At 46.3% G+C, this 24,922-nt stretch overlaps 1 protein-coding gene and 1 long non-coding RNA gene across 5 annotated transcripts in view; one reads left to right on the forward strand and one right to left on the reverse strand.

Annotated features, from left to right (window-relative positions):
* The window catches only part of LOC307192057, a 42,852-nt gene extending 28,316 nt beyond the window's left edge, over nucleotides 1-14,536 (forward strand). The window contains exons 3-9 of one of the 2 annotated variants that reach the window (XR_013829946.1): nucleotides 3,501-3,660; nucleotides 3,800-3,937; nucleotides 5,133-5,233; nucleotides 6,967-7,048; nucleotides 7,136-7,342; nucleotides 8,260-8,346; nucleotides 14,320-14,536. This is a non-coding gene — a long non-coding RNA (uncharacterized lncRNA). The remainder of the gene's footprint in view (nucleotides 1-3,500; nucleotides 3,661-3,799; nucleotides 3,938-5,132; nucleotides 5,234-6,966; nucleotides 7,049-7,135; nucleotides 7,343-8,259; nucleotides 8,347-14,319) is intronic. The other variant, XR_013829947.1, reaches the window with a different exon arrangement.
* PAXIP1 (PAX interacting protein 1) overlaps nucleotides 5,125-24,922 on the reverse strand; it is a 48,044-nt gene continuing 28,246 nt past the window's right edge. For 2 of the 3 annotated variants that reach the window (XM_079932482.1, XM_079932480.1), the window contains 13 exons: nucleotides 20,012-20,107; nucleotides 18,951-19,088; nucleotides 18,212-18,333; nucleotides 17,617-17,801; nucleotides 16,453-16,496; nucleotides 15,216-15,286; nucleotides 14,046-14,148; nucleotides 12,851-13,019; nucleotides 7,141-7,241; nucleotides 6,013-6,147; nucleotides 5,850-5,925; nucleotides 5,687-5,751; nucleotides 5,125-5,250 (listed from right to left, as the gene is read on the reverse strand). In XM_079932482.1, the coding sequence (XP_079788608.1) occupies nucleotides 5,239-5,250; nucleotides 5,687-5,751; nucleotides 5,850-5,925; nucleotides 6,013-6,147; nucleotides 7,141-7,241; nucleotides 12,851-13,019; nucleotides 14,046-14,148; nucleotides 15,216-15,286; nucleotides 16,453-16,496; nucleotides 17,617-17,801; nucleotides 18,212-18,333; nucleotides 18,951-19,088; nucleotides 20,012-20,107 (1,317 nt within the window). In that variant the 3' untranslated portion in view covers nucleotides 5,125-5,238. Of the gene's footprint in view, nucleotides 5,251-5,631; nucleotides 5,752-5,849; nucleotides 5,926-6,012; nucleotides 6,148-7,140; nucleotides 7,242-12,850; nucleotides 13,020-14,045; nucleotides 14,149-15,215; nucleotides 15,287-16,452; nucleotides 16,497-17,616; nucleotides 17,802-18,211; nucleotides 18,334-18,950; nucleotides 19,089-20,011; nucleotides 20,108-24,922 lie in introns of those variants that run through there. The other variant, XM_079932481.1, reaches the window with a different exon arrangement.

Below are 24,922 nucleotides of genomic sequence, written 5' to 3' on the forward strand. Positions count from 1 at the left end.
TTTTTGCTTGTCTGAGAAATTCTTTCTCTCTCCTATTCTGAATGATGATCTTGCTGGGTAGAGTATCGTTAAGTTGCAGATTTTTCCCTTTCAGGACTTTGTATATATCTTCCTTCTCCCTTCTGGCCTGTAATGTTTCTGTAGAGAAATCAGCTGATAGCCTTATGGGGTTCCCTTGTCATTAACTCTTTGTTTTTCTCTTGCTGCCTTTAGAGACCTTTCTTTAACTTTTGCCATTTTAATTATGTCTTGGTGTAGGTCTGTTTGGGACACTCTGTGCTTCCTGTATGTGGATATCTGTTTCGTTCTTTAGGTTTGGGAAGTTTTCAGCCATAATTTCTTCAAATACATTTTCGGTCCCCTTTTCTCTTTCTCCTTCTGGGATCCCTATTCTGTGTGGATTGGCACGCTTTATATTATCCCATAGGTCTCATTTTGTTTTTCGTTTGGCTTTCTGTCTGCTGTTCTGATGAGGTGATTTCCATTATTCTGTCTTCCAGATCACTTCTTCGTTATTCATTATTCAATCTGCCTTTTATTGCCTTAAGCTTAGCTTTCGTCTTGGCAAATGAGTTTTCTAATTTTGTTTTGGTTCCTCTTTATAGTTTCTCGTTCCTTGATAACAGTACTCTGCATCTCTGTCAACAGCCCTTCTTAATTCCTTCAGTATTTTCATTATCTCCTTTTTGAATTTGGTGTCTGTTAGACTGAAGAGGTCTGTTTCATTGTTCTTTCAGGGGAATTCTCTTGACCTTTTAACTGGGAGCGATTCCTCTGCTTCTTCATTTTATTTATGCTTCTCTATGAGTTTAGGAGAAACAATTATCTACTGTGGTCTTGGAGGGCTATCTTTATGCGGGAGTTTCCCTGTGTAGCTTGCATAGGTTTAATATTTTTGGTGCTAGGGCTGTTTTGAGTACGGATGCCTGCCGCCTCTTTCCTCAGTGTGTCCTGGCCGTCATCCCCCTGAAAGGGGGTGTAACTGGTGTTGTGGGGACCAGAGCCTGCCCAGTTGTTGAGCGGGGCCTCCTCTTTGCTCTGTGGTTGTCACTGCCCTGTTGGGGGCAGGGTCTGCTCCGCAGCTGTCGGAGCAGAAGCCCCTGGATCCGTCTTCAAGCTGCAGTGTGGGGTAGGCAGGATCGGAGTGGTCCCACTGGGAGAGGAGCCACTGAGTATTGCCCCGCTGGAGCAGTCCCCACGTGCAGAGCACACTGCCTGGTGTCACCTGTCACCCATTGCGTGGGCTCCCAGAATGCACTGTTGTTGGCACTCCTCTCGGCCTCACCTCCATGGTGGGGATGCAGGCAGTTGGCCTTGGTGTCCCTCAGGTACTGTGTTCACAAAACCAGTGCAGGTCCACTGAAGTCGGGTACCAGGACTGCAGTAGTTACACACCTAGACCTGCTGTGGGAGCTACGGAAGCAGCCCAGACCCCGGCCCCGCCCCGCCCCATGCGTGCACCCACACAGAGCCCACAGCTGCTAAGGCCGGGCCTGTCCCAGCCATGGAAGCACCCGTTGTCCACCCAGCAGTGAGTTTGCAAAGCTGGCGGCAATGGCACAAATCTGTGGATTGTACAGCGACAGGGAGAGGGCTCTGATCTCAGCCCCGCCTCGGCGTGTAGACAGCCCACTGGCTCTCGTGCGTGCTCCCAGAGCTGGTGAAGGCAGCGCCGTGTCAGCTGAGAGTGCGGAGAAAGAGGCCGCTCTGGGGGGCCCAGCCCTCCCTTTGCGCACGTTAACAATGGGTTCCAACGGCGGCGCGAGCTGACTGTGAGCACGCAGAGTGAGGCTGCTCTGGCGGGCCCCACCTTTCCCTTCACGTGCCCCTTAACAACGGCGCTTCGCTTCTATGGCGGGTTGGGCTTCTTCCGCGCAGCCCATGCTGCACTCCAGCCCCTTCAGGCTGTGTCCGTGCAGCCGACTCCAGTCCTCTCCCTTGGTCTGTCCTCTGAAGCCTGAGTTTCAGCCCCCAAACCCCGCACGTACCAGCAGGCATGTGTTTCAGGCTGGGGACTGCAGGGAGGTAGCACAGACCCTCTGTGCTGGTCTCTCTCTCTTCTGCCTGCCGCACACCGGCTGCCTCGCTCTCCTCTGAGCCTCTGAAGCCCCCTTTCTGTCCCGGCTGATCTCCCCGTGAGCGAGGGTCTTCCCACTGTGCGGGAACCTTTCCTCTTTCGCAGCTCCCTCCCAGGGGTGCAGGTCCTGTCCTGCTCCCTTTTTTCCCTTCATCCTACGGGGTTACGTGGAGATCTTCCTTGCACTTCTGGGTGCCTGAGGTTCTCTGCCAGGGCTCGGCAGGTGCTCTGTGAGAGCTGCTCCACGTGTAGATGTACTTCTGATGTATTTGTGGGAGGGGGCGAGCTCCATGTCTTTCTATTCCGCCATCTTGGTTCAAAGTCCTGGGCTTTGTCTGCAGAGACACGATCCTGGGCTTATCTGGATGCAGCGTGTATGTTGTTGTCTTCAGTGGCGTTCACATTTCTTCCACCCTTACTTGCAAAGTGAGACGGGATACAGACGGGTCACACTCCTCACGGGTGACCAGCTGCGCCCGGTCACCAAGCACTGGAAACGTGCCTGGCGCGAGTGAGGAGCTGCGCTGTCCATCTCAGTTTTGTGAATTTTAACTTAAAATGAACACCGGTGGGGGAGGGATAAATTGGGAGATTGGGATTGACATACACACACTACTATATATAAAATAGATAATAAGAACCTACTGTACGGCACAGAGAACTCTGTTCAGTACTCTGTAATGACCTATATGGGAAAAGAATCTAAAAAAGAGTGGATATATGTATAACTGATTCACTTTGCTGTACACCTGAAACTAACACGACATTGTAAATCAACTACACTCCAATAAAAATTAATTTTAAAAAGTTGGCACTAACTCAGTTACTGGAAAACACCTTACCCTTAGAATAACTTGGGTATATATATCTTTCTAAACTGTAAGTGGTGTGAAATATAAAAAAAGAAAAAAGTAAAACTCAATTAAAAATATTACTTGTAAATGAAACAATATTTTAGATAGATTAAATAAAACTTTAGAAACTAAATCTAAAAGCTTTTTACTGTGGCTACCAGAAACTTTAAAATTACGTATGTGGTTTGCATTTCTATTAAAAAACCTTGAGCCAGACGAAAACAACAGGACTAAGTGAAAGACTTCTTTTCCTAGGAGAAATAATTTTCTAACCTAATCAGCTTCTCCAAGAAGTTGATTTACTTTATTCTTAAATGTTCACATGGAACTTCCTCTGAGCCACCAATCAGTGCTTAGCAGCTGTGCAAGCCAGTTGGCCGCAGACAGCTCCTGGGGTCTTTAAGGATTATTCTTGGCAGGTTTTGAGAAAAACACCCATTGAAAGGTTAATCAAGTCAGTCATACTTGCATGTTGGTTAAACAAACCCCGCCTCCACTGAAGACTGAACAGGTGCATATACTCTACCCAGAAGGCCCTTATTCCATCATTATCTTCACTTTTCTTCAAGGGTGTAAGAAGGAGGGCCATATTCTGAATACTCTGCGATCAAGATTTTGTTCCAACTTATGAAACTCTTCTGTACTTCTGGGATTTTACAGATTCGAAATTATTTCATATCAGCACTCATTCCACCTGTTGTACGTGAGGAGAAAAGGTCAGTTCTACAGGTAAGTATCCCTAAGTTTGCTTAGGTACAGAAGTATGAGCTAAAATGTACACACAGTTTGAGATGCGGTTTGTAGAAATGCAAGTGCGTGCCGGCATGTGGCACATCTGAACAAAACTGCTGTTCGGGTGTATTTTAAGGAGCTCAGCAGATGACTGTTTCCAGTGGACAATCAGCGTATCAATCACTCGTGTTGAGAGAGAGCGAAGGTGTACCCACACGGCAGCGGCTGGGTCACTGGGAAGTTGCCACAGGTCAAGGCTTTTGAGACGGCACAGGTCAGGTTGAAGGTGTTGAGCCTCACTTTAAAATCGTGAAGTCGTGGGCGATTTCCATCCCATTGGTAGGAGTAACTCCATGAGTTGGGAGAACACCTGAAGTAATGATGTCTTCAGTGTGTATAACCAACGTCAGAGCCTTGCGGGAATGCTGAGAATTCCTGGGATGGGGAGTTCACTAACTTTCTTAATACACATGCTCCACTTAAACTGTGTTTAAGAATTAAACTGTAGAGACTGTGCAATTGGTGAGTAGACTTGGGAGTAGATCACAACTCCTTCTAGGAAGACATCTCAGACATTGCTATGGAGGCAAATCCAGTGTTTCAGGAACACACCTGATGAGCCATGATGTGAGGGCAGTGCTGAACCTCTCTGTGACAGTATCGTTCTTGAATATATTAATAAATGTGGTATATTATATATTCATGTTAGTAATTACTGATAAGGTGGTAGTCTCCAGTATGCTTCTGTACCTACAGCCCAACAGGACGTGTATTAGAACCATGCCTGGAATAGAAGCGGGACATATATATATATATATATATATATATATATATATATATATATATATATATATATATATATATATATATATGGGTTTCTGTGGTATTAACGATTCTGGCTGGTTGGTGCCTGCCTGTCTGTAGTAATTGCTAAATATTCTGAATATGCCTCTGCCCAGGAATTTATTCATTACCTTGACAGAAATGGCTACCTTCCAGAAATTATTTCTTCGGGAGAAAATTTACTAGAAAATATTTTGCCTGGAAATCACTTAAAATGTGATCCAGTTTAATGCAAATCATATAAATTGTACAAAAAAATGTGTAATAACAAGGGACCACTCAAGTCTAAGTTCAAAAGTACATTTATTTAAAATGTGGGCAAGATATCAATATAAAAGAAAAGAGTGTAAGAAATAAAAATAAGTACAAAACATTTCAAATCTTTAACATCCATAATTTAGAGATAGCAAGGTCTTTATTTACACCATTTCATTTGCAGCTAAAGTTCCATTAACAGTGTTGTGAAAACATTTAAAAACCCGGCAAATGAAAACCTAACGTGGGCTCTTAAAGTCATATAATACAAAACATAATTTATGTTTCCTCAGAATAAAATTGCACATCTTAATAAGATGCAGTATATTTAATATATTTGTCTTCCTGCTTTAAAATGCTTGTCCCCGAAGAAAGCAGCTGGAAAACAAGGGCGTCTCCAGGGCGCAGGGGCCGCTCCATCCGGCAGCTGACACAGCCAGACCCGTGCGCCGGGCTCCAGTCACCAGCGCAGGTGCGTCAGTTAAATTTATATGTAAGCTTGTTGAGGAAATCAACTGCCAAACAAACACGATGCAAACTAGTGACAGCATCCGACACAGGCCGCACGCCGAGGTGGTGCGCTTCGGGCGCCCAAGCCCTCGCCAACCCGCCAGGGCGCCCTCGCCAACCTCGCCAGGTGACTCTGCACCATCCACCCGGGGCTCCAACCGTCCTGGGGCAGAATGACGCAGGCTCCTTTCAGGCTACAGACGCAAGAAAGGGGGCCCTGAGATGACACCCACCAATCACCCAAAGGTAGGAAAAAAAACCCGGAGAGATGTGAGAGCACATATTGTATAGAAACAAAATCTCCAAACAGGTAAGGGATCTTTTATCATTTTTATCGCCAACTCTGCAGATACGGAACACACACAGCTCAGATACTCGTGCTGAGAGGGTTTCTGCACACACATCTTTCAAAAGGATATGATTCATAGTCCAGTGTCTGTGTGAGCACGCCAGTTAGAACAAACTCTGCGTTATGAACATCTGAAAGGAACGAAAACAAGAGCCGTTAAATGAATGCACTGCCGTGCGTGCACCTACGCACGCTTAATACAGAGCAAGAGGAAAGGAATAAACCATACCTATTCCTCTGGCAAAATATTCTCGACACAAGTGAAGGTCATTTTCACAGGATATTAAAATTATTTCTGACAAACTCTAATGAAAAGAAAATTATTGGTTACTAAACAATGGCTCTTGTACACGACAATGATGAATTCAATAGCGTATTTTGCTTCTGTCCACCTTATTTTGCGTATGTTCCATGAGCTTCCGGAAAGACGGTTGTTTAGACAGTACTTTCCCTCCTGCACATTCCACAATCGCTTTCATAGTTGAAAGACTTGGGCAGATTCCAGGAGTGATGTAAAAATATTTCGCCTAAAAATAAAATGAAAATATGTGTATTATGTTTTTTAAATGGAATTTTTAGTGTACATAATTTCTCACTCTACCCTGAGATTTTTGACAAAATGTCTAATTTCAGGGGGATACACGTACTAGCCCTGGCTAGTCCCCAGTCTGAAGTGGGCCTGGGGGAATCCAGGTGTGTCAGTTCGGAAGTAACTTCATCACTTTCCTATGTTAGGTATGACCTATACTTATTAACAGCAACTAGAACTTATATTCCTAAAAGACATGAAGTACTCTGCGATAAAAGCAATAAGAACAAGAATAGGAACACTCTTCTCAATTTCTATAAACTGTAAGCTCAATAGGAAATGGTTTTGCTGGTTAAATTTTTCTAAGTGTACCAAAAATACTATTTTGTTTTAAATTCGAATATTTAGAAAAATCAGACTATCTTAGGTAGAATACTCTTAACTCAGTATTGCAAATCATTTCTGATTCCTAAATTGGCTCCTGAAGGGTAAAAAAATGATTAGCTTTATTAATTTACTGAGCCATTGTTTGACAAAGACAATTTTCCAGAGTGTTCTATCTTATCTAACAAATATTTAAATATTCTAGTCTAGAATTATTAGGCACAGATTCAATTAATATGTTCCCAAGGATGTTCTCCATTCTCTAGCTGAGTATATATACATTTAATGAGAATAGTAGTAAGTAATGTAAGTTGTTAAAAGCAAAAAAATCAATTTAAATGTCTCCTACCTATTCATACACGTAACTCTTTACAGAACCGGGTATCTGTAATGCATCTCTCTAATCTGTTTAACTGTGTGTGGATTCTCTTAGCTATGGGAAACAGCAGGACTCTGCAGGTGCCGGACCCCCAGAAGCACCCTGCCCGAGGAGGGCCGCCCATGCAGTGGGGACGGTAGGTGGAGGGGGGCGGCTCCAGGGAGGCCCCTGCTGTCGCCCTCAGCTGTAGCGTCCAGGGGCCTTATCTGACTTCCCTCCCAAGCGTACCTTAAAGAGCGGAGACACGCGTGCCCTCCTCAGGGACTCCTCCAGACTGAAGGAGAAAAGCACCTCGGCCTCGGCGTCTCGGAGAACGTAGCTCTGCTCATCTGGAAAAGAGAACAGCACACCGTCCACCAGTGCACACCGTCCAACAGAGCACGGCGCCCGGGGTGCACCGTGCCATCCGCTCCAGGCTGCCCCTGGTCAGGTGCGTGTGATCCACGGCTCACATTTACCTGTGAACAAAAGCCTCACCTGTTATACTTGTCAGTTACTTTTCTCCTGAAAGCAGCCAGGCCAAAGACACTGTCCCTCCTTGGTCAGTGTTTCTTAGCGTTTGGAAAAAACTGCACAGAGAGCTCTGTCCCCTCCACACCCCTCAGCTGTAATCTCACCCTCCCAGGGCGCCCACAGGCCCAGGGGAAGAGCTCCAGTCCTGGAGGGAGAGCCGCGAACTGTCGTCGTGTGTGTGTGTGTAGGGACCACAGTGACTCCAGAGCCATTAGACTCAATTAGCTGAGATTTACCATAAACACGTTCCTTTTAAATCTATGAATATGTACAGCAATTTATAAAGAATAGTTTTACCAAATTTTGAAGATTTAAGAATTTTTAAGAAATATCTAATTTGTCAAAAGGTAAAGATCACAAAATATTTTAATCTTCTTATGAAATACATCTCGTTCAGAAAATCATTTCTTCTTCATTTCATCATAATAACCAAACTGTGTAACACAGCCCAAAGCAGGGAGAGTCTAGGGTCAGGGTCAGTCAGATGACACACGTTGTAGGCCATATACTTTTGAGACATGCCCTTCTGTTTTTGAAACAATGCCTTAAAAATGTAAAAACCATTCTGAGCTCAAGGACCACTGGGCAAGAGCAATCATGTCACTAAAGAAACGCTGAAATTTAACAACTGCTAGAATGGATCAGCCATCAGCAGATAAGGCACTAGACTGGTTTAGGTGGAAGACGGTAAGAATTTCTAAAAAAATGATGAATTAAAAAATGCACAAAAATGTACTGTCATGCATGAAGTGATATATTCGTTTTGTTTTAAATATTTATTTAGGGTGTGCCAGGTCTTAGTTGCAGCATGCGGGATCTTTTTTTTTTTTGTAGGGATCGCGCCTGGGCCCCCTGCATTGGGAGCACGGAGTCTTAACCACTGGACCACCAGGGAAGTCCCTGAAGTGCTACATTTGAAATGTAAGTGTCCACGGCAGAATTAAGGTTGATATGCCTTCTGGAGAGCTATGAGGGAGTGCCAAGAAGTAGTTAATATTTATGATAAGAGACGATGACACTGAAATATAACGAAGTAGCTAAAACAATCCTGTCCCAGAGGAGATGCTGACATTTTGGTTTTCTAAAAGCAGCAGCAGAGTTACATTAACTTGCTAAGAATCCGTAGAAACAGTCAACCTGAAAATTAAACTTTTCACAGCAGCAGAGGACATGCGTCTTCCAGAAAGAGATTATATAGTTTGAGACACCAATTTTATAAATTAAATACAAAATTCCAAAATTATCCCCTACCACTTCTTGAACAATCCAGGTTTAAAGCTGTCAGGCCCGAGGGCGTCAGAGCCCAGTGAGAGGGGCTGCACTGCAGGGGCAGTGGTGGTCCACGTGCTACTGACCACACACAGTGCAGCTTAGCAAGTAAGCTACCAGGACACTGGAAGCCGGGCTTCTCACTGTTGTTGGAGAAAGGATTACAGACAAAGGGAGGGAGGAAATGAGGACGAACCGCGTGGTGGTAGACTGGCATCGGACAGACAGACACAGGAAGCGGGAAGAGGGTTCAGGAGCAGCACCCCAGGGCCACGAGCGCCGTCCGTCCGCTCCCAGGTTTACACTGAAAGGACTCGGGGATCCTTGGGAAAACGCTGGTGTGGAACCAGGGCAGAGAAGCATTAAGATGAGCCCAGAACATTCTTGTTTTGCCAAAAGCTACCACGTGGTCAACCGGACAGGAGAGGTGGACAGGACACAGAAGCCAGCCTGAGTGGCAATCCCTGGTCAGAGTGGGGACGATGTGAGGGTCGGTGACAACAAGACGGTAACAAGGAGACAGAAAGGAGCCCGTGTGGGGAAATAAGGGAATAAATCAGAAGTCTGACAGGAACAGCAGTATCTGCAAAGTTTCAACGTGCTTCCCATAAATGACTCGTCAAGAAGCCTGGCCGGCTTGCACCTGCGTCGAGGGACCTGCACTGTGCAGCCCCTGGCAGGATGCGAGGTGGAGGAGACCGCAGCCATGTGATGGTCCCGCCACAGACGCCACCTGCCCACCCCCCTCGGGAGGAGACAGTACACACACCAGACGGAGGGCATTCTGTACAGTGACAGACCTAACTGACCAGACATCTTCAAGTGACAAGAACAGACAGGCCCTTCCCAGACTCAAGGAGACTACACGCAACGTGTGATTCAGAACTAGGTCCTTCTGCTCTAAGGGGCGATGCTGAGACAACGGGCGGATGTGAATGGGGACGAGGCAGCAGCGATGGCTCGATGTTGAAGAACGTCCTTGTCTGTCTGTAGGAAACACACTGAGGTGCTGGGGATAACAGAGCATTATTTGGGCAACGGACTCTAATGGATCAGGAAAAAGAAGCTATGTCTGTACTATATAGGCAACTGGGTGACTGATCGTTTCAAAAAAATTTAATTCAAAAGCCAAATGGGTTTTAAAAATATCCATAAAACGTTAAAAGATGGAAAAAAGAAATGAATCAGAATGCAAAATTTCAGATACTGCCAGAACTAATAACCTAGGGTTAGTATTCTTCTTGAGAAATTTCAGGAACAACCTCAAAATGTAAATTTTGGCAAAACAAAATGTCTCAAGTCTGTATTAAAAGTAAATGACTAGGGGCTTCCCTGGTGGCGCAGTGGTTGAGAGTCCGCCTGCCGATGCAGGGTACGCGGGTTCGTGCCCCGGTCCGGGAAGATCCCACATGCCGCGGAGCGGCTGGGCCCGTGAGCCATGGCCGCTGAGCCTGTGCGTCCGGAGCCTGTGCTCCGCAACGGGAGAGGCCACAACAGCGAGAGGCCCGCGTACCGCAAAAAAAAAAAAGTAAATGACTAGGGGCTTCCCTGGTGGTGCAGTGGTTGAGAGTCTGCCTGCCGATGCAGGGGACACGGGTTCATGCCCCGGTCGGGGAAGATCCCACGTGCCCCGGAGCCTGTGCTCCGCGACGGGAGAGGCCCGCGTACCACAAAAAAAAAAACAACAAAAAAGAAGTAAATGACTAGTGGATATCATGCGACAACACAAAGGACACAGCACAGCCAACTCAAGAAGAGCAAAGCTGGAAGACTGAGGACCAGACTTCCAGATGCACTGTAAAGCTCTGGGTGAAAGGGCAGATGGTTGGACACAACAAGTCAGTGCAGACCCCCACTCTGCCTACGAGCACAGGCAGCGGGCGCAAGGGGACAAGTGGACGTCCACACACACACACACTGAATCTAGACACAGACCTTACACCTTCACAAAAAGTAACTGAAAACAAATCACAGATCTAAATGTGCAACACAAAAGTAAAACTCCTAGAAAGGTAACGAGAAAACCAAGATGGCTTTGGGCACAGCAATGACTAGACACAAAACCAAAGGCGTGATCCATGGAAGACATAACTGACGACCTGAACTTCATTAACGTCGACCACTTCCACTCTGTCAAAGACAATGAGAAGACAGGCCACAGACTGGGAGAAAATATTCGCAAAAGATGCATCTGATAATGACTGTTCGTTACCCAAAATATACAAAGAACTCTCAAAACTTAACAATAAGAGAACCCAGTTAGAAAATGGACAAAAGATCTGAACAGATGCATGACCACAGAAGATATACAGATAGCAAATAAACACATGAGAAGACGCTTAACATGGTATGTCATCAGGGAAATGCAAATTAAAACAAAAATGAGGTACCACCACACAACTCTTAAAACGGTCAGAAAAACTGACAACACCGAATGCTGGCGAGGATGTGGGGCAACAGGAAGTCGCTGATGGAACGCAAACTGGTACCAGCGCTTTGGGAGACGGTTTGATGGTTTCTTACAAAACTAAACCTACTCTCATATGATTCAGCAATCGCATTGCTTGGTATTTAGCCAAACGAGTTGAAAACTTACATCCACACAAAAGCTGCACACAGAACACAGCTTTACTTGTAATTGCCAAAACCTGGAAGCAACCAAGATGCCCTTCAGTAGGTGAGAGGATAAATAAACAGGTCCGTCCAGACGGTGGGATAGTCTTGGTGCTAAAAAGAAATGAGCTAAGAAGACACAGAGGAAACATAAATGCATGTGACTAAGAAGCCAACATGAAAAGGCTGCATCCTGTGCAATTCCAACTATATGACAATCTGGAAAGTTAAGAAATCCTGAAATATGAGGGATCAAATATGAAGTGTGTTTGACTATTCAATATTGAATATTAAATGTTTATAATAAGACCAGAACCACCTTATAAACCCTCAGAAGTCAACACAGCAAAGAAATGAAAGCTAAAACTGCCCATCAAATATGAACTGTTATAACTTTCATAAACAGATAAAAAATGTTTGTTTTCGCAGACTGGTAAGCTTGATAAATTAAGCAGCTCAAATTTCAGTTAAAGAACAGACTCCCTCATTCTGAACTTTATAGCTCATACAATTGAGAGCTTATCTACGTTTATGGTATTGTTTCTACGTTTTTCTTCTTCTGCCTGCATTGTTATTTATATTTCACTAGTATCTTTTAAGAAAAAAATTTCTAAAATCTCAACTGAAAATTTCTAAACATTACATAATATAGTTGAACCTAGTTATTTGTGGATTTCGTATTTGTGAATATGCCCACTCGGTACAATTTATTTGTAACCTCAAAACCAGCATCCGTGGTGCTTTGCAGTTCTCTGGGGACGTGGCAGAGCTGCCCACGCAGCGCTTCCCGCTGGGGCCGACACGGCGGCGCTCGCCCTGGCTCAGCTCGTTCTGAGAACAAGGGTCCTTCCGTGGTTCACTTACTGCTACTTTCTTCACATTTCTGTGCTTCTGTCAGTGATTTTTGCTGTTTGATCGGCCTCTAAGCACAGTGCTGTCCCGTGCCCTGAGGGCAACGGGCTGTGATGTGCCCTCACAGAGGAAAACACACGTGAGACGAAGCTGCAAATCTATTCCGCAGAGAAAAGTCACTTGGAATCATATTCGCTCTGTGCTCATTAGCAAGGCTCTAAAAACACTTGGGTGTACTGACTCATCTAAGAAAAAACCTATCTCTAAGTGTCACTGCCAGTAACAGGATTTCACTTTCGGTGCCCTGGACAGTGGGAGACGGGCAAGGGAGGGACACGCTGACCCTCCCACCTGCCCGGACGTTGCTGGGCTCCCCGCCGGGCGCTGTACTGCATGTGGAATCTCATCCGACAGCCAGCGTTCCAAACAAAATACACTCACATCAGGAAACAACATGGCAGGGATGCAGAGCTGCTTCTTCCCCCAATACCTTCCAAATTTCATGGTAAAATGCAAAGATATCAATCAAATGACTGGAACATGGAATAAGTTTATGAATTTACATGGATAAATAACAAAGAGTTAACAAATGAACTAGATGTTTGCTGGGATGAAAATGGAGATAATGCCAAATTAAAAGGGTTTTTTCTTGAAGTAATAAGTTCACTGAGGTACAGATGCTGCTACTCACCAATGAACTTCTGACACTTGAAACACTCCTCCAGCCACTCGGGAGTCACGATGTGCTTCACCACGGAGATGGCCGTCAGGAACTTCACGGTGCGCGTCACCTTGCTGGAGATGAGGTGGGTGCACTTCTGTGCAGACTCGGCGACCTCCCCACCAAGAATGTAGAGCTTCTGGGGGTCACGAACACAGACCAGAGGTGAGAGCTAGGCCTACAGAGCCGCACACGGCCTGGGACGCGTCTAAGACTACGAACAGAGCCCTCGGCCACGGAAAACAGTGCAACTGGTAAAACCCAACCCACGCCATTGTAGGAGGAAAGTGAACACTAGGACTGACGATGTACGTTTCCCTAACCAGTGCTGTGCAGACCAGGATTAAGTAAGACATCCCTATAAATAAGTAAAATTCTGAAAACAACGCAGCCGCCCAGGCTGTCTAAGCTGCGGTGAGTGTTACTGAGGCACGTTAAAATACTGTCTCTAGTTTAAGAAATGATGCCCTAAGAATTGACTGAGAAGACATAAACATATAAAAGATGATCTCTTTAACTATACTCAATTTGAAAAGTAAAGAAAATAAATTATACTAAACGTATAGTAGCATTTATAATTGTTTCTTTTCCTTTTCCTTAAAAAAAAAAAAAGTAAAACGTATGAATCCATGTAACACAGGTCAACTCCTACTCTTAGCCATCGCCCTCCCCGTCCCTAAAATAACAAAACAAAATCCCATAATCCCTCCTGGTGTTATTTCCAAGAAGCTTATTTATCTAAATACACAAATACACCACCACCCCTTGGGCCTACCCTCCTACCCAAGGAAACAAGCCTTGAAAGACTGGATTCAATCAGAAAACCTGAAGAGGCACAGCTACTCTTTTAAGCTAACGTCTTTATGAAAATGATGTCCGAGTGGGCTTGCTAATCATGTTCACATGATCATAGAAATGGTTCTCGGTCTACTCACCTAAATCGTTTTTCTCCTAATGAGAAAGCGAGTATCTAAGTGTGAAGCAGTAGCAGGAATGAGGCGGGAAGTCAGTGATGACGTAATGACGACACACAGTTTATAGATACACACTGTAAACACTTATAATACGATATTCCTGATTAAATGTTAGCTTCATTAGACTGCTGGCCTCAAGCAAACATAAACAGAAAGGAACATTCCTAGAAATCCTCATGCAGAAGTTTCACCTTAATATACTGCTGAACTTGAACAGGCTCAAATCCAGTGAAGAGCACAAAAGGGGTCAGTTCTGGCGTTAGCTTCTTAGTGGGAGGTGGTATATCTTCAATTCTATAAAATATACATAGAAAAGACCGCCTGTTATTTACTTAAAAATGTTCTTTAGCAAACAAGGGATTTTGATAGCTTTAACAAGCTTTAAGTGTGTGTGGTGGTCTTTCCTTAAAGGGAAAATACAATGACTTACCTGCTCTTTTTTTCTTTCCCACCTTTCACACACAGGCACCCCCAAAAGGCCTCCGTGTGGCACCTCCCAGGGAAGCAGCCAATCAGCGCCCCACTTCACCAGCAGCCCCGCCCCCGCCCTCACTGGCCTTGCTGGTCCTGAAGAGCGGAAGGCCCCCCACCCCAGGCTCTAGTCCCGTGTCTTCCACCTGCCCCGTCTCAACCCAGAAGGCACAGAACAAAGCTGTTTGACTCAAGCACACATTTTAAATTAAACCTCAGTCTTTTTCATTTCCTTAAATTTTCTCAAATCCTATTTTTAGCTTATATTTGAGACAGTCTATTCAATTAAGAAAAACTTATTTGTGGCATTTTAATGACATCTATAATCACATAATTAGGCTTTCACTAAAAAATCCAATCATTCCCAGACTGTATGGATGTGGGGAATGGCAGGAGGGAGCGCTGAGGGGCAGGGAAGAGAGGGAGCCCCTCGCTGAGCACGGCCTGGAGGGCCTCTGGGTCCTAACGGAGCCGCCGGCTTCTCTCTACCAGGTGAGACCAGCGCAGGTCTGCACACAGCCACCCCCCGCCGACCCGCCGGGTCAGGGGTCGGGACGCAGGCTCCCGGGCCCACACCGAGGACGCCTGGAGCGGGTTCCAGTCCCCCACCCCCGTTCCACCACAGCAGCTCACCGGGGGTTCTGGCGCGGTTCTGGTTAAAGGAGAAGATTCAACTGTTTTTTTAATGAGAGAGGAAAAAACACTGGCTATTCCCTGTTTATCTCCAGCAATGAAATGAGACGCGCCGCGATAAAGCTGTGACACAGTCAGCAAATCCTTCCAAATCCTGTTCACTGTGAACACCTCAGGGAACTTTCCCAACTGCCACCATTTTCTAAAACAAACCTGTAAAAGCTCATCAACCGTTAAAAAAAGGCGCTTCTTCATACCTGGCTCTTTTGGAAGAGGGCTGCACAGCAGGGGCTTCACTCTGCTTCAGTTTGGGAGGCAGTCGTACACCCTGTGATTAAAATATGATTCACTTTAATCAGTCTCCCCAGTAATACAGTAGCTTCTGAGAGCTTTCCACCCACCCCACTGCGTACGAGACACACGCACCCACCACCACGCCTCACCAGCCGAGAGACAGACACACGCGAGCCTTCCAGGGAAGCCCTGGGCTGGTGGCCTCATTATTCACCAGACCCAGCAGTTCTTTAAAACGTCTTCACCCCTCTCTCTGTTCACGTTACGGATTTAATCCTCAACCTTGAACTTTTCAGAACACTTTTCACTTCAAATATTTTGTCTTGTGTCCCAGTTTGGAATTTGGAAAACATACTCATTGCAACTACATGCCCAAAAAGAGACTCTTCCTGAACTGAGATGTCACCCACGAGGGTTCAGGACGATCAGGTCACAGCGCTCTGGAGGGCGGGGCAAGGTGCTGAAGGCCGCTCTGGTCCCCAGGCGCGGGGCGCCCATGTTCCTGGAACCAGCTGGAGCCCCTGACCTGCGGACACGCTGGGTCAAAGGGCAGGGTGAGGCCGGTGCCCCTGGAGGAACCCCCGAGTCAGCCTTCACCCTTGCCTCACCTCTATGCAGACCTTCGTCCACAAATACACTTTCTCTGTTTTACTACTTGAAGCAATGACCTCTCAATCTGAGATGAGAGTGCAGATGCCCCCCCCCCCCCCAACTGTTTCGTAACAACCAACTGCTGGCCTTCAGGTCCAGAACGGTCCCTCCTGAAGGTACCCTATCAGAGCTCAGCCAGCGGGCTGGAACCCCACCTGGGACATGCGGGAACAGTCCCATCACGGTGAGGTCCGGGCTCCTGCAGTGAGCTGTGGGTCCAGGGCTACTGCACTAATGCCTCAGCTCTTGCCTCCCTGACCCTATGGAAACACGTCGTCTTACTCAGCTCTCCGATTCTTTAAGAAGCAATAATGTTCCTAACGTGTATAAATATGAATAACTGACAAATATGAATAACTGACAATATCACCAATTAAGAAAAAAAAGATGCAGGGTATACTAAACAGCTACGACAGGCGAGAAGATACAGCCCTCATTTGTTATGGTGACAAACTACTAAAAGAATTCTTAATTCACAAATACAAATGTATCCCTCCTGCATGTGTAATACACAGTAACCGCCAAAGTAAGGGTATTAGCTTGACATACCATCAGCAACTCTGCCGACACTTTCAATGGAACTCGCCAAGCATCTAAAGAGAGAAACGGGTTACTTTTCACATATACTGTGTAAACAGATAAGCCGTGTTACAAAGCCTTTTCATGACACATACACACACTACTATACGTGAAACAGATAACAAGGACCTACTGTAGAGCACAGGGAACTCTACTCAATACTCTGTAATGACCTACATGGGGAAAGAATCTTAAAAAAAAAAAAAAAAGAATAGATACACATGTATGTAAAACTGATTCACTTTGCTGTACACCTGAAACTTACACAACACTGTAAATCAACTAACCTCCAATTAAAAAAAAAAAAAGGAAGTGTATCATCAACAACAAAAACAAAAAGCCCTTTCAGGAGCGGGTAATCCTGGACACACGGTGGCTTGGCGGACAACCTTTAATAAGGGGAAAATGTGAGGACTGTTACTAAGCGGCTGCAGTGATGGGCAGAGGCTGCCCGCCCCGCGTGTGCTGTTCCCCCTGGCCGGACTGGGAGCCACACAGTCCGGCTTCTAAGAAACCGACTGCGACAAGGGGGCTGACACCAAGGACCACAGCGCGCCGGGCGGCGACCGTGCAGAGCACCGAGGGTGCGTGTCCACTGAGGACGAGGTGACGTCACACCAGCAGGTGCGTCACAGGGGAGCAAGCAGACCACAGCTCAAAATGAAGACGAGCTTTCTCGTGACTGAAGCCATTCAAACTGGAACTTAACAGGCTCCTTTGAGAGACAGCACGTTAAAGCAGTGTTCGAACTGAACGCCCGTTTTCTGGAGTAACGTTCAGTTCAGTAAATGCGGTAACGTTAAGTGCTGTAGCGTGTACAGTCGGGGTAGTGATCCTTCCACCAGTTTTGCGCAGCTGAAGGGGAGGTGGGCTACGGCTCACGGGGAGCCTTGGACAGACCAGAGCCGGCTTGAGACAAGATCAGCAGGCTTCTGCACGTTCCTGCTACCTCTGAGAGTCCATTTAGAAAACGCAAATCAAAACACACAGCAACAAAAACTCCTGGGCAGAGTGCAGAGGAAGACAGTGTGGCGAGGAAACGGGAAATGAAATCAGAGCGATGAGAGGGCCGAAGCCGAGACAGGTGGTGCTTAGAACGCAAGCTGGCGGCAACGTGGAACCGGCCCCGCTTACCCAGAAGGTTTGAGACCAAGTGCGGAGCCGGGGCGAAGGGGTCCTGCAGGCTGAAGGTGGTGTAGCGGCCGTACTGAATCTGCCGCAGGGCCTCCAAGTTCCCCAGGAGGATGTCTCCCAGCCACTGGGCGTTCACGCACGGGATCCTCCACTCCTTGGCTTTCTCGTACTTTAAACCAGTTGGTCTTTTTTTTGAAGAGAAAACACATTTATTAAATGTTAAGAGTTCTGTGTTCAAATTTATATTTATGTTCAACAAAGCCAGTCCACGTTTTCTCACACTAGAAATGGCAGGGATGTTTCTGTAGAGCCGACCCTGGCTGGTAAGGAAGCGCACACATGGGTCACGAGATCATCGCTAGACCTACCTTTACCTTACTGCTGTTACCTGGGCTAAAATGCATCTCGTTAATTCATCTAATTTAATTCTTCTGCTAACATTATCATAAATATCGTTGCTATCCTGTTAACAGACTTTGATTTTCACACCCTAATTTCCGTCACGAAACTATGACATATTAATACAGCAGTGCTGACACAACCACTACAGTGTGTGTAAACTGAAGATTAAGGATGGCTTCAGAACCGTGCTTACTCTTTACAGATGAGAACTGTGTTGCTGCGGCAGAGGTAGCCCGTGTACTTGGCACCTGCCAAGTAAGCCATTAACTTCAGGTCATCCCTGTCGCTGTCAACAAATCCAGTCACAGAAATAATCTACGGAAAAAGAGCAAGAAGGCCAAAATATAACGACAATTTAACCCAGTTAACAGAACTGTCTTCTACATTTTACTTGTTTTATAGACACGTGTGTTTCCGTTCCCTCTCTGGCATCACGAGAGGCATCTAGTGACATCATCTCTAAGAATGTCAAAACCAGAACTTTGTTAATGGTGAAAGTGTTACACACACCGCCAGCAAGGGGGTGGAAAAGAAACCTACCAAGCATGGGAAAACCATTTTTGTGTTACTACGACACCGTTCAGATAATCTTAATGAAGCTATTGTATTAAGCATGTAAAGATTAGTCAGTTCTTCTTACTGATCCCAGTTTTGAGCTCAGCTGCGTGGGAGAACCCACAAGTGATAACGTCTGGCCAACAGCAGCCACTTCTGGTTTGAGTCGCTTGCTTTGTTTCAGGAATTTATGAAACGGTGTCAGAGACTTAGGAGAGTCAATGCAACAGTGACTCCGTGCAGAAGCCGCGACTGTTACAGAACAGAAGGACGTAAGATGCCTATCGCGCTCGGCACCGGCCAGCGGGCCGTTCGCAGCCCACGGAGGACACGGGAGCAGACGACCCCCCCAGCAGAGGAGGAGGGGTGAGCCTTACGTGCTGGGAGCACGGCCTCCCCCCGGGCGGGAAGGCCACGGGGAAGTGCAGGGCCCGATGGGGCGGCACGAGCCGCTTCTTCTTCAGCACCGCGTTCAGCCAGTGCGCCGTGACACACCTCTTCCTCTCCTTCACCGCCTGCAAAGGCAAGAGCACGGGCTGGTCTCGGGGGCTTTCACTGCAGGCTAAACACAGACTATAAGGCTGGACAGCTAACAAGGCCACCTTTAACGGGAGTCCTATAAATAAAGGAATCTCACGAGCTCAGCACTCAGTTTACTGAAGCCATGAACTGCAACGGTGCCGCAGGTTAACTTTAACACACCCCGAAAACACTACCGGCCACCCAAGAACAAGAGCCAACCGGGGGGAAGAGCTACACGTCTGACAACCTGGAAATAACTTCAGTCACGGAAGGAGACGACATTTCTGATCATCAAAATTAAAACCGCCCCATGAGAACACAAAGGGCCCCGCACACAAGTCACGAAAGAACGCAACTGCTCACCTAAAAGTAAGCACCGAGCACCTCCCCACAGGCACCACTACCTACTCTAACAGGGGTTCCTTAGAGGCAGTGTGTCACACACACTGACACGCGTCTGTCTACAAATAACATTTTTAAGAAAAGAGAAGAAATGAACTTTCAGGGGAGAGCAGGTAATACTGAGGAGGAAGCGTCTGCTCTGCAGGACAGAAGCTTGGAGGACTGACCAGGTCAGGCCCGCATACGAATCCCCCAACAGTTAAGAAATCCTGCTTCCGGCCGCTCTTCATTCAGTGTGGCCCTGGACTGAAGCGGAAAGCCGTCTACCCTCCCCTAGCACCACCACCTGGGATGTCCCCTTCTCCATTCCTCACAGACAGAAAGGCCTGGTGGCCACAGAGGTATCTATCTAACCCACCAAAGATCGAGGAGAATTAGTAAGAAGCAATTTTCTATTTTTAGAGGTAGAAAAAAGTCCTTTCCAAACACGATCATCACTAGAGTCACTTAGAACGCTAACACTGTCCAGAGAAAGGGACAGACTCGGTTCCATCGCAGCTGAGCCCCCACTCACCTGTGCGAACAGCCCGCTCACTTGACTCTCACAGAGCAGGTGTGTGCAGCGGCTCGAGAACGTGGGGTCCACAGCACCTCCGTGCGCCTGGATTATCTAGACACGCACAAGACCCAGAGTCACAGTCAACCTCCAGCGCTCAGGGGAAGAGGGAATTGTAATTTCAAATAAGACGGCTACTAAAAGAATCCATTATACATTTTCATCGTCTAGTTCCCCAAAAGTAGAAAAGATGTTATCAGCTATATCTACGGACTTTTCCACCCTGCACTGTACAATAAAAATGAACGTTAACACCATTCCATCTGAACTTCCAAAGGAAAAGTGGAATGCTCTTTCTAAAACAGGGTTTCTCAACTGGGCACTACGGACGTTTTACACCAGCTGACTGAGCTGCGGGGGTGGATCCTGAGCATCTCAGGGGGCCGGCAGCACCCCTGGCCTCTCCCCCTGAGACGCCAATATCACTCCCCCAGCTGCGACAGTGAAAAATGTCTCAGACATTGCCAATCGTCCCCCGGGGCTAGAATCACTGCTTTTAAGAAACGTTATTCTAAAAGGGGGAAAAAAACAAAACCAAAAAAAGGTCAAAATGAAGTCTGTGAACACCAGAAAATTATTTTTAGAAACAGATTCAGTTTTTTGGGGTGAGGGGACTGTCCCGTACCTCGACGGCAGTGGTTACATAGTTGTGTGGCACTAAGGGGAACTGGTCAAAACTTAAAACGCTGTATACCGAAAGAGCGAGAACTTTATATGTTAAAAAGACCTGCCCCACGAAACAATTCCATTTCATTTACAACTTTTTAAAATTTTTTATTAAAAAAATGTTTTTTAAACTGGAGTCTAGTTGATTTACAATGTGGTGTTAGTTTCAGGTACACAGCACAGTGATTCAGTTACACGTACACATATACAAGTCCTTTTCTTAAAATATTCTTTTCCGTTACGGTTCATCACAGGATGTTGAACGCAGCTCCCTGTGCGCTACAGCAGGACCCTGCTGCCTGTCCATTCTCTGCGCTCTCGCTTACACCTGCTGACCTCACACTCCCTCCCACTCCATCCGCCCCGCAACCCGCTGCTTCTGGGCGACCACAAGTCTGTTCTCTGTGTTCATGAGTCTGCTTCTGTTTTGTAGATAGATTCGTTTGTGTAGCATTTTAGATTCCACATCTAAGTGATATCATATGGTATCTGTCTTTCTCTGTCTGGCTTACTTCACTCGGTATGATCATCTCTAGGTCCATCCATGTTGCTGCAAATGGCATCATTTCATTCCTTCTTATGGATGAGTGATGTTCCGTTGCAGATATGTGCCACGCCTTCCTTATCCATTCATCTGTCGACGGACATTTAGGTTGCTTCCACGTCTTGGCTATTGTGAATAGTGCTGCTATGAACACAGGGGTGCGTCTTTTTGAATTATAGCTTTGTCTAGGTTTATGCCCAGCAGTGGGACTGCTGGATCACACAGTAGTTCTAGTTTTAGCTTTTTGAGGAACCTCCATGCTGTTCTCCATAGCGGCTGCACCAACTTACATTCCCACCAGCAGTGTAGGAGGGTTCCCTTTACTCCACACCCTCTCCAGCATTTGTTATTTGTTATTTTTAATGATGGCCATTCTGACCTGTGTGAGGTGGTACCCCATGGTAGTTCTGATTTGCATTTCTCTAATAATTCGTGATACTGAGCATCCTTTCGTGGGCCTACTGGCCATCTCTACGTCTACTTTAGAGAAATGTGTTTCGGGTCCTCTTCGATTGGGTTGTTTTTTTGTGGCTGAGTTGTGTGAGGCTGTTTGTGTATTTTGGAAATTAAGCCCTTGGCACTTGCATCATTTGCAAAGGTTTTCTCCCAGTCAGTAGGTTGCCTTTTCATTTTGTTTATGGTCTCCTTTGCTGTGCAAAAGCTTGTAAGTTTGATCAGGTCCCATTTGTTTGTTTTTGCTTTTATTTCTACGGCCTTGGGAGACCGACCTAAGAAAACATTGGTATGACTTAAGTCAGAGAATGCTTTCCCTGTGTTCTCTTCTAGGAGTTTTACGGTGTCATGTCTTACACGTTTAAGTCTTTAAGCCATTTTGAGTTTATTTTTGTGTAGGTGTGAGGGTGTGTTCTAACTTCACTGATTTACATGCAGCTGTCCAGCTTTCCCAACACCACTTGCTGAAGAGCCTGTCTCTTCTCCATTGTATATTCTTGCCTCCTTTGTTGAAGATTAACTGACTGTAGGTGTGTGGGTTTATTTCTGGGCACTCTATTGTGCCCATTGATCCACTGATCCATATGTCTGTTTTTGTGCCAGTACCACGCACTGTTTTGATTACTGTAGCTTTGTAGTATTGTCCGAAGTCTGGGAGGGTCATGGCTCCTGCTTTGTTCTTTTTCTTCAGGATTGCTTTGGCAATTCTGGGTCTTTTATGGTTCCATATAAATTTTAGGATTACTGGTTCTACTTGTGGAAAATGTCATGGGTAATTTGATAGGGGTGGCATTAAACCTGTAGATTGCTTTGGGTAGTATGGCCATTTTAACAATATTAGTTCTTCCCATCCAAGAGCATGGGCTAGCTTTCCATTTCTTTCAGTCATCTTCAGTTTCCTTTATTAATGTTTTATAGTTCTCAGCCTGGACGTCTTTCACCTCCTTGGCCAGCTTTATTCCTAAGTATTTTATTTTGGGGAGTATGATTTTAAAAGGAATTGTTTTTTTCACACTCCCATTTTGATACTTCATTATTAGTATAAAGAAATGCAACCGATTTCTGTATGTTGTATCCTCCTCCTACCTTGCTGAATTCATTTTTGTGTGTAGTCTTAAGGGTTTCCTGTATGTATCCATGTTATATGAATATAATGACAATTTTACCTCTTCCCGATCAATTCGGATACCTTTTTATTTCTTGTCTGATTGCTGTGGTTAGGACTTCCAAAACTATGTTGAATAGAAGAGGTGAAGTGGGCATCTTTGTCTTGTTCCAGATTTTAGCAGGAGGGCTTTCAGCTTTTCACTGTTGAGTATTGTATTGGCTGTGCGTTTGTCATAAGTAGCTTTTATTATATTTTGGTTCCTCTATACCCACTTTGGTAAGAGTTATCATGAATGGGTGTTGAATTTCGTCAAATGCTTTTTCTGCATCTATTGAGATGATCATGTGGTCTTTGTCTTTTCTTTTGTTGATGTGCTGTATCACACTGATTGATCTGTGTCTGCTGAACCATCCTCATGAACGTGGGCTGATTCCCACTTGGTCGTGGTCTTATCATCTATGTTTTGTTGGATTAGGTTTGCTAATACTTTGTTGAGCATTCCTGCATCCATCTATGTTCATCAAAGATACTGGCCTGTAATTTTCTTTGTTGGTAGCATCTTTGTCTGGCTTTGGTGTCAGGGTGATGGTGGCTTCACAGAAGGTCTTTGGGAGTGTTCCCTCCTCTTCAGTCTTTTGGAAGAGTCTGAGAAGGATTGGTGTTAAGTTCTTCTTTGTACGTTCGGAAGCTCCCTTTCTGTCCCCGCTGATCTCCCTGACAGGGAGGGGCCTCCCAGGGTGCAGGAACCTTTCCTCTTTCACAGCTCCGTCCCAAGGGCACAGGTCCCATCCTGATTCCTTTCTCTCTCTTTTTTTCTTTTTTCTTTTGTCCTACCTGGTTACGTGGAGATTTTCTTGCCCCTTCAGAAGTCCGAGGTCTTCTGCCAGCGTTCAGTAGATATTGTGTGAGAGCCGTTTCCACATGTGCACGTATTTCTGACGCACCTGTGGAAGTGGGCGGAGCTCCACGTCGCTCTCCTCTGCCATCCTGACCCACTCCTCTCCATTTACTACTTTTAAAATTTGATTTTTACGTTGACTAAAGTGACGCATAAACATAGTTTAATAAGGCCCAGGACAAAACCAGCAGTTTGCTAGTACCCCACTCACTTTCCACTCCCCTAAGGTTGCCACATCCAGCTCTTTAACTCCTTCTGGTAATTATTAATATATTCTAACTAATACATTCTATGCAATTTCTTTTTTAGCTTTAGATGTTATCTACAACCTCCTACTGTGGAGGCCACCTTCCCCCCAGAAACTAAAACACACACACACACACACACACACACACACACACACACGCACGTGCGCCTTCCTAATCTGGTTCTATCACAGTCCCTATTTCAATCAGCCTTTGGGATTTAATACAGTACAGCTCACCACCTACCTGGTCTATCAGGGCACACCGGGACGAAGTTCCTTTCTGCTACCAACTTTTGCTTTCCCTGGTGTTAACAAATGCCTCATTCCCCTCCTTCTCGTCTGTCTTTTTCTTAGCTTTCCATGTACCTTTCACTATTTCTTGCCCAGACTCTTCAAAGAAATGCAACGTGCTGGCTCAAAAGCGTGTCACCTGACTCTCCTCCCTCCAGGGGCCAGGGCTGGACTCGGCCTGGAGCGTGGGCCAGACCAACAGAGCGCGCCGGGCGATGGCATGCGGCCTCAGCAAAGCCACGGGGGGAGTCGGCGCCATGCTGAGCGGACGCGCTCCCTGGAGATGCCCGGGGCGGGGGGGTGGGGCCCCCCAAGAGCCATGGGGGCGGCATTCTAAGCGGTCCCTGCAGCCCAGCAGAGCCCTCAGATGCAGCCTCCTGGGGGCCAGGGCTCTAGCCACCCACCGAGCCGCTTCAGGACTTCCAGCCCACACAGGAACCACGGGGTAGTAAGTGTCTGTTGTTTCAAGTCACTGAGTCTCGGGGGAGTCATCACACAGCAACAGAAGACGAACGCAGTGTCACCTCCGCTTAACACGGTCCAGCCCCTCCAGCGACCTGTCTCCTCCACCCCGTGCCGTCCCTCCCGGACGCCGCCCCCCGCTCCGGTGCTGGCTGGTCCCTCTCCACCAGCTCTCACGCCTGTCTGGACTGCCCTGCACC

This window comes from Stenella coeruleoalba, assembly GCF_951394435.1.
Source record: "Stenella coeruleoalba genome assembly, chromosome: 9".
Lineage (NCBI taxonomy): Eukaryota > Metazoa > Chordata > Mammalia > Artiodactyla > Delphinidae > Stenella > Stenella coeruleoalba.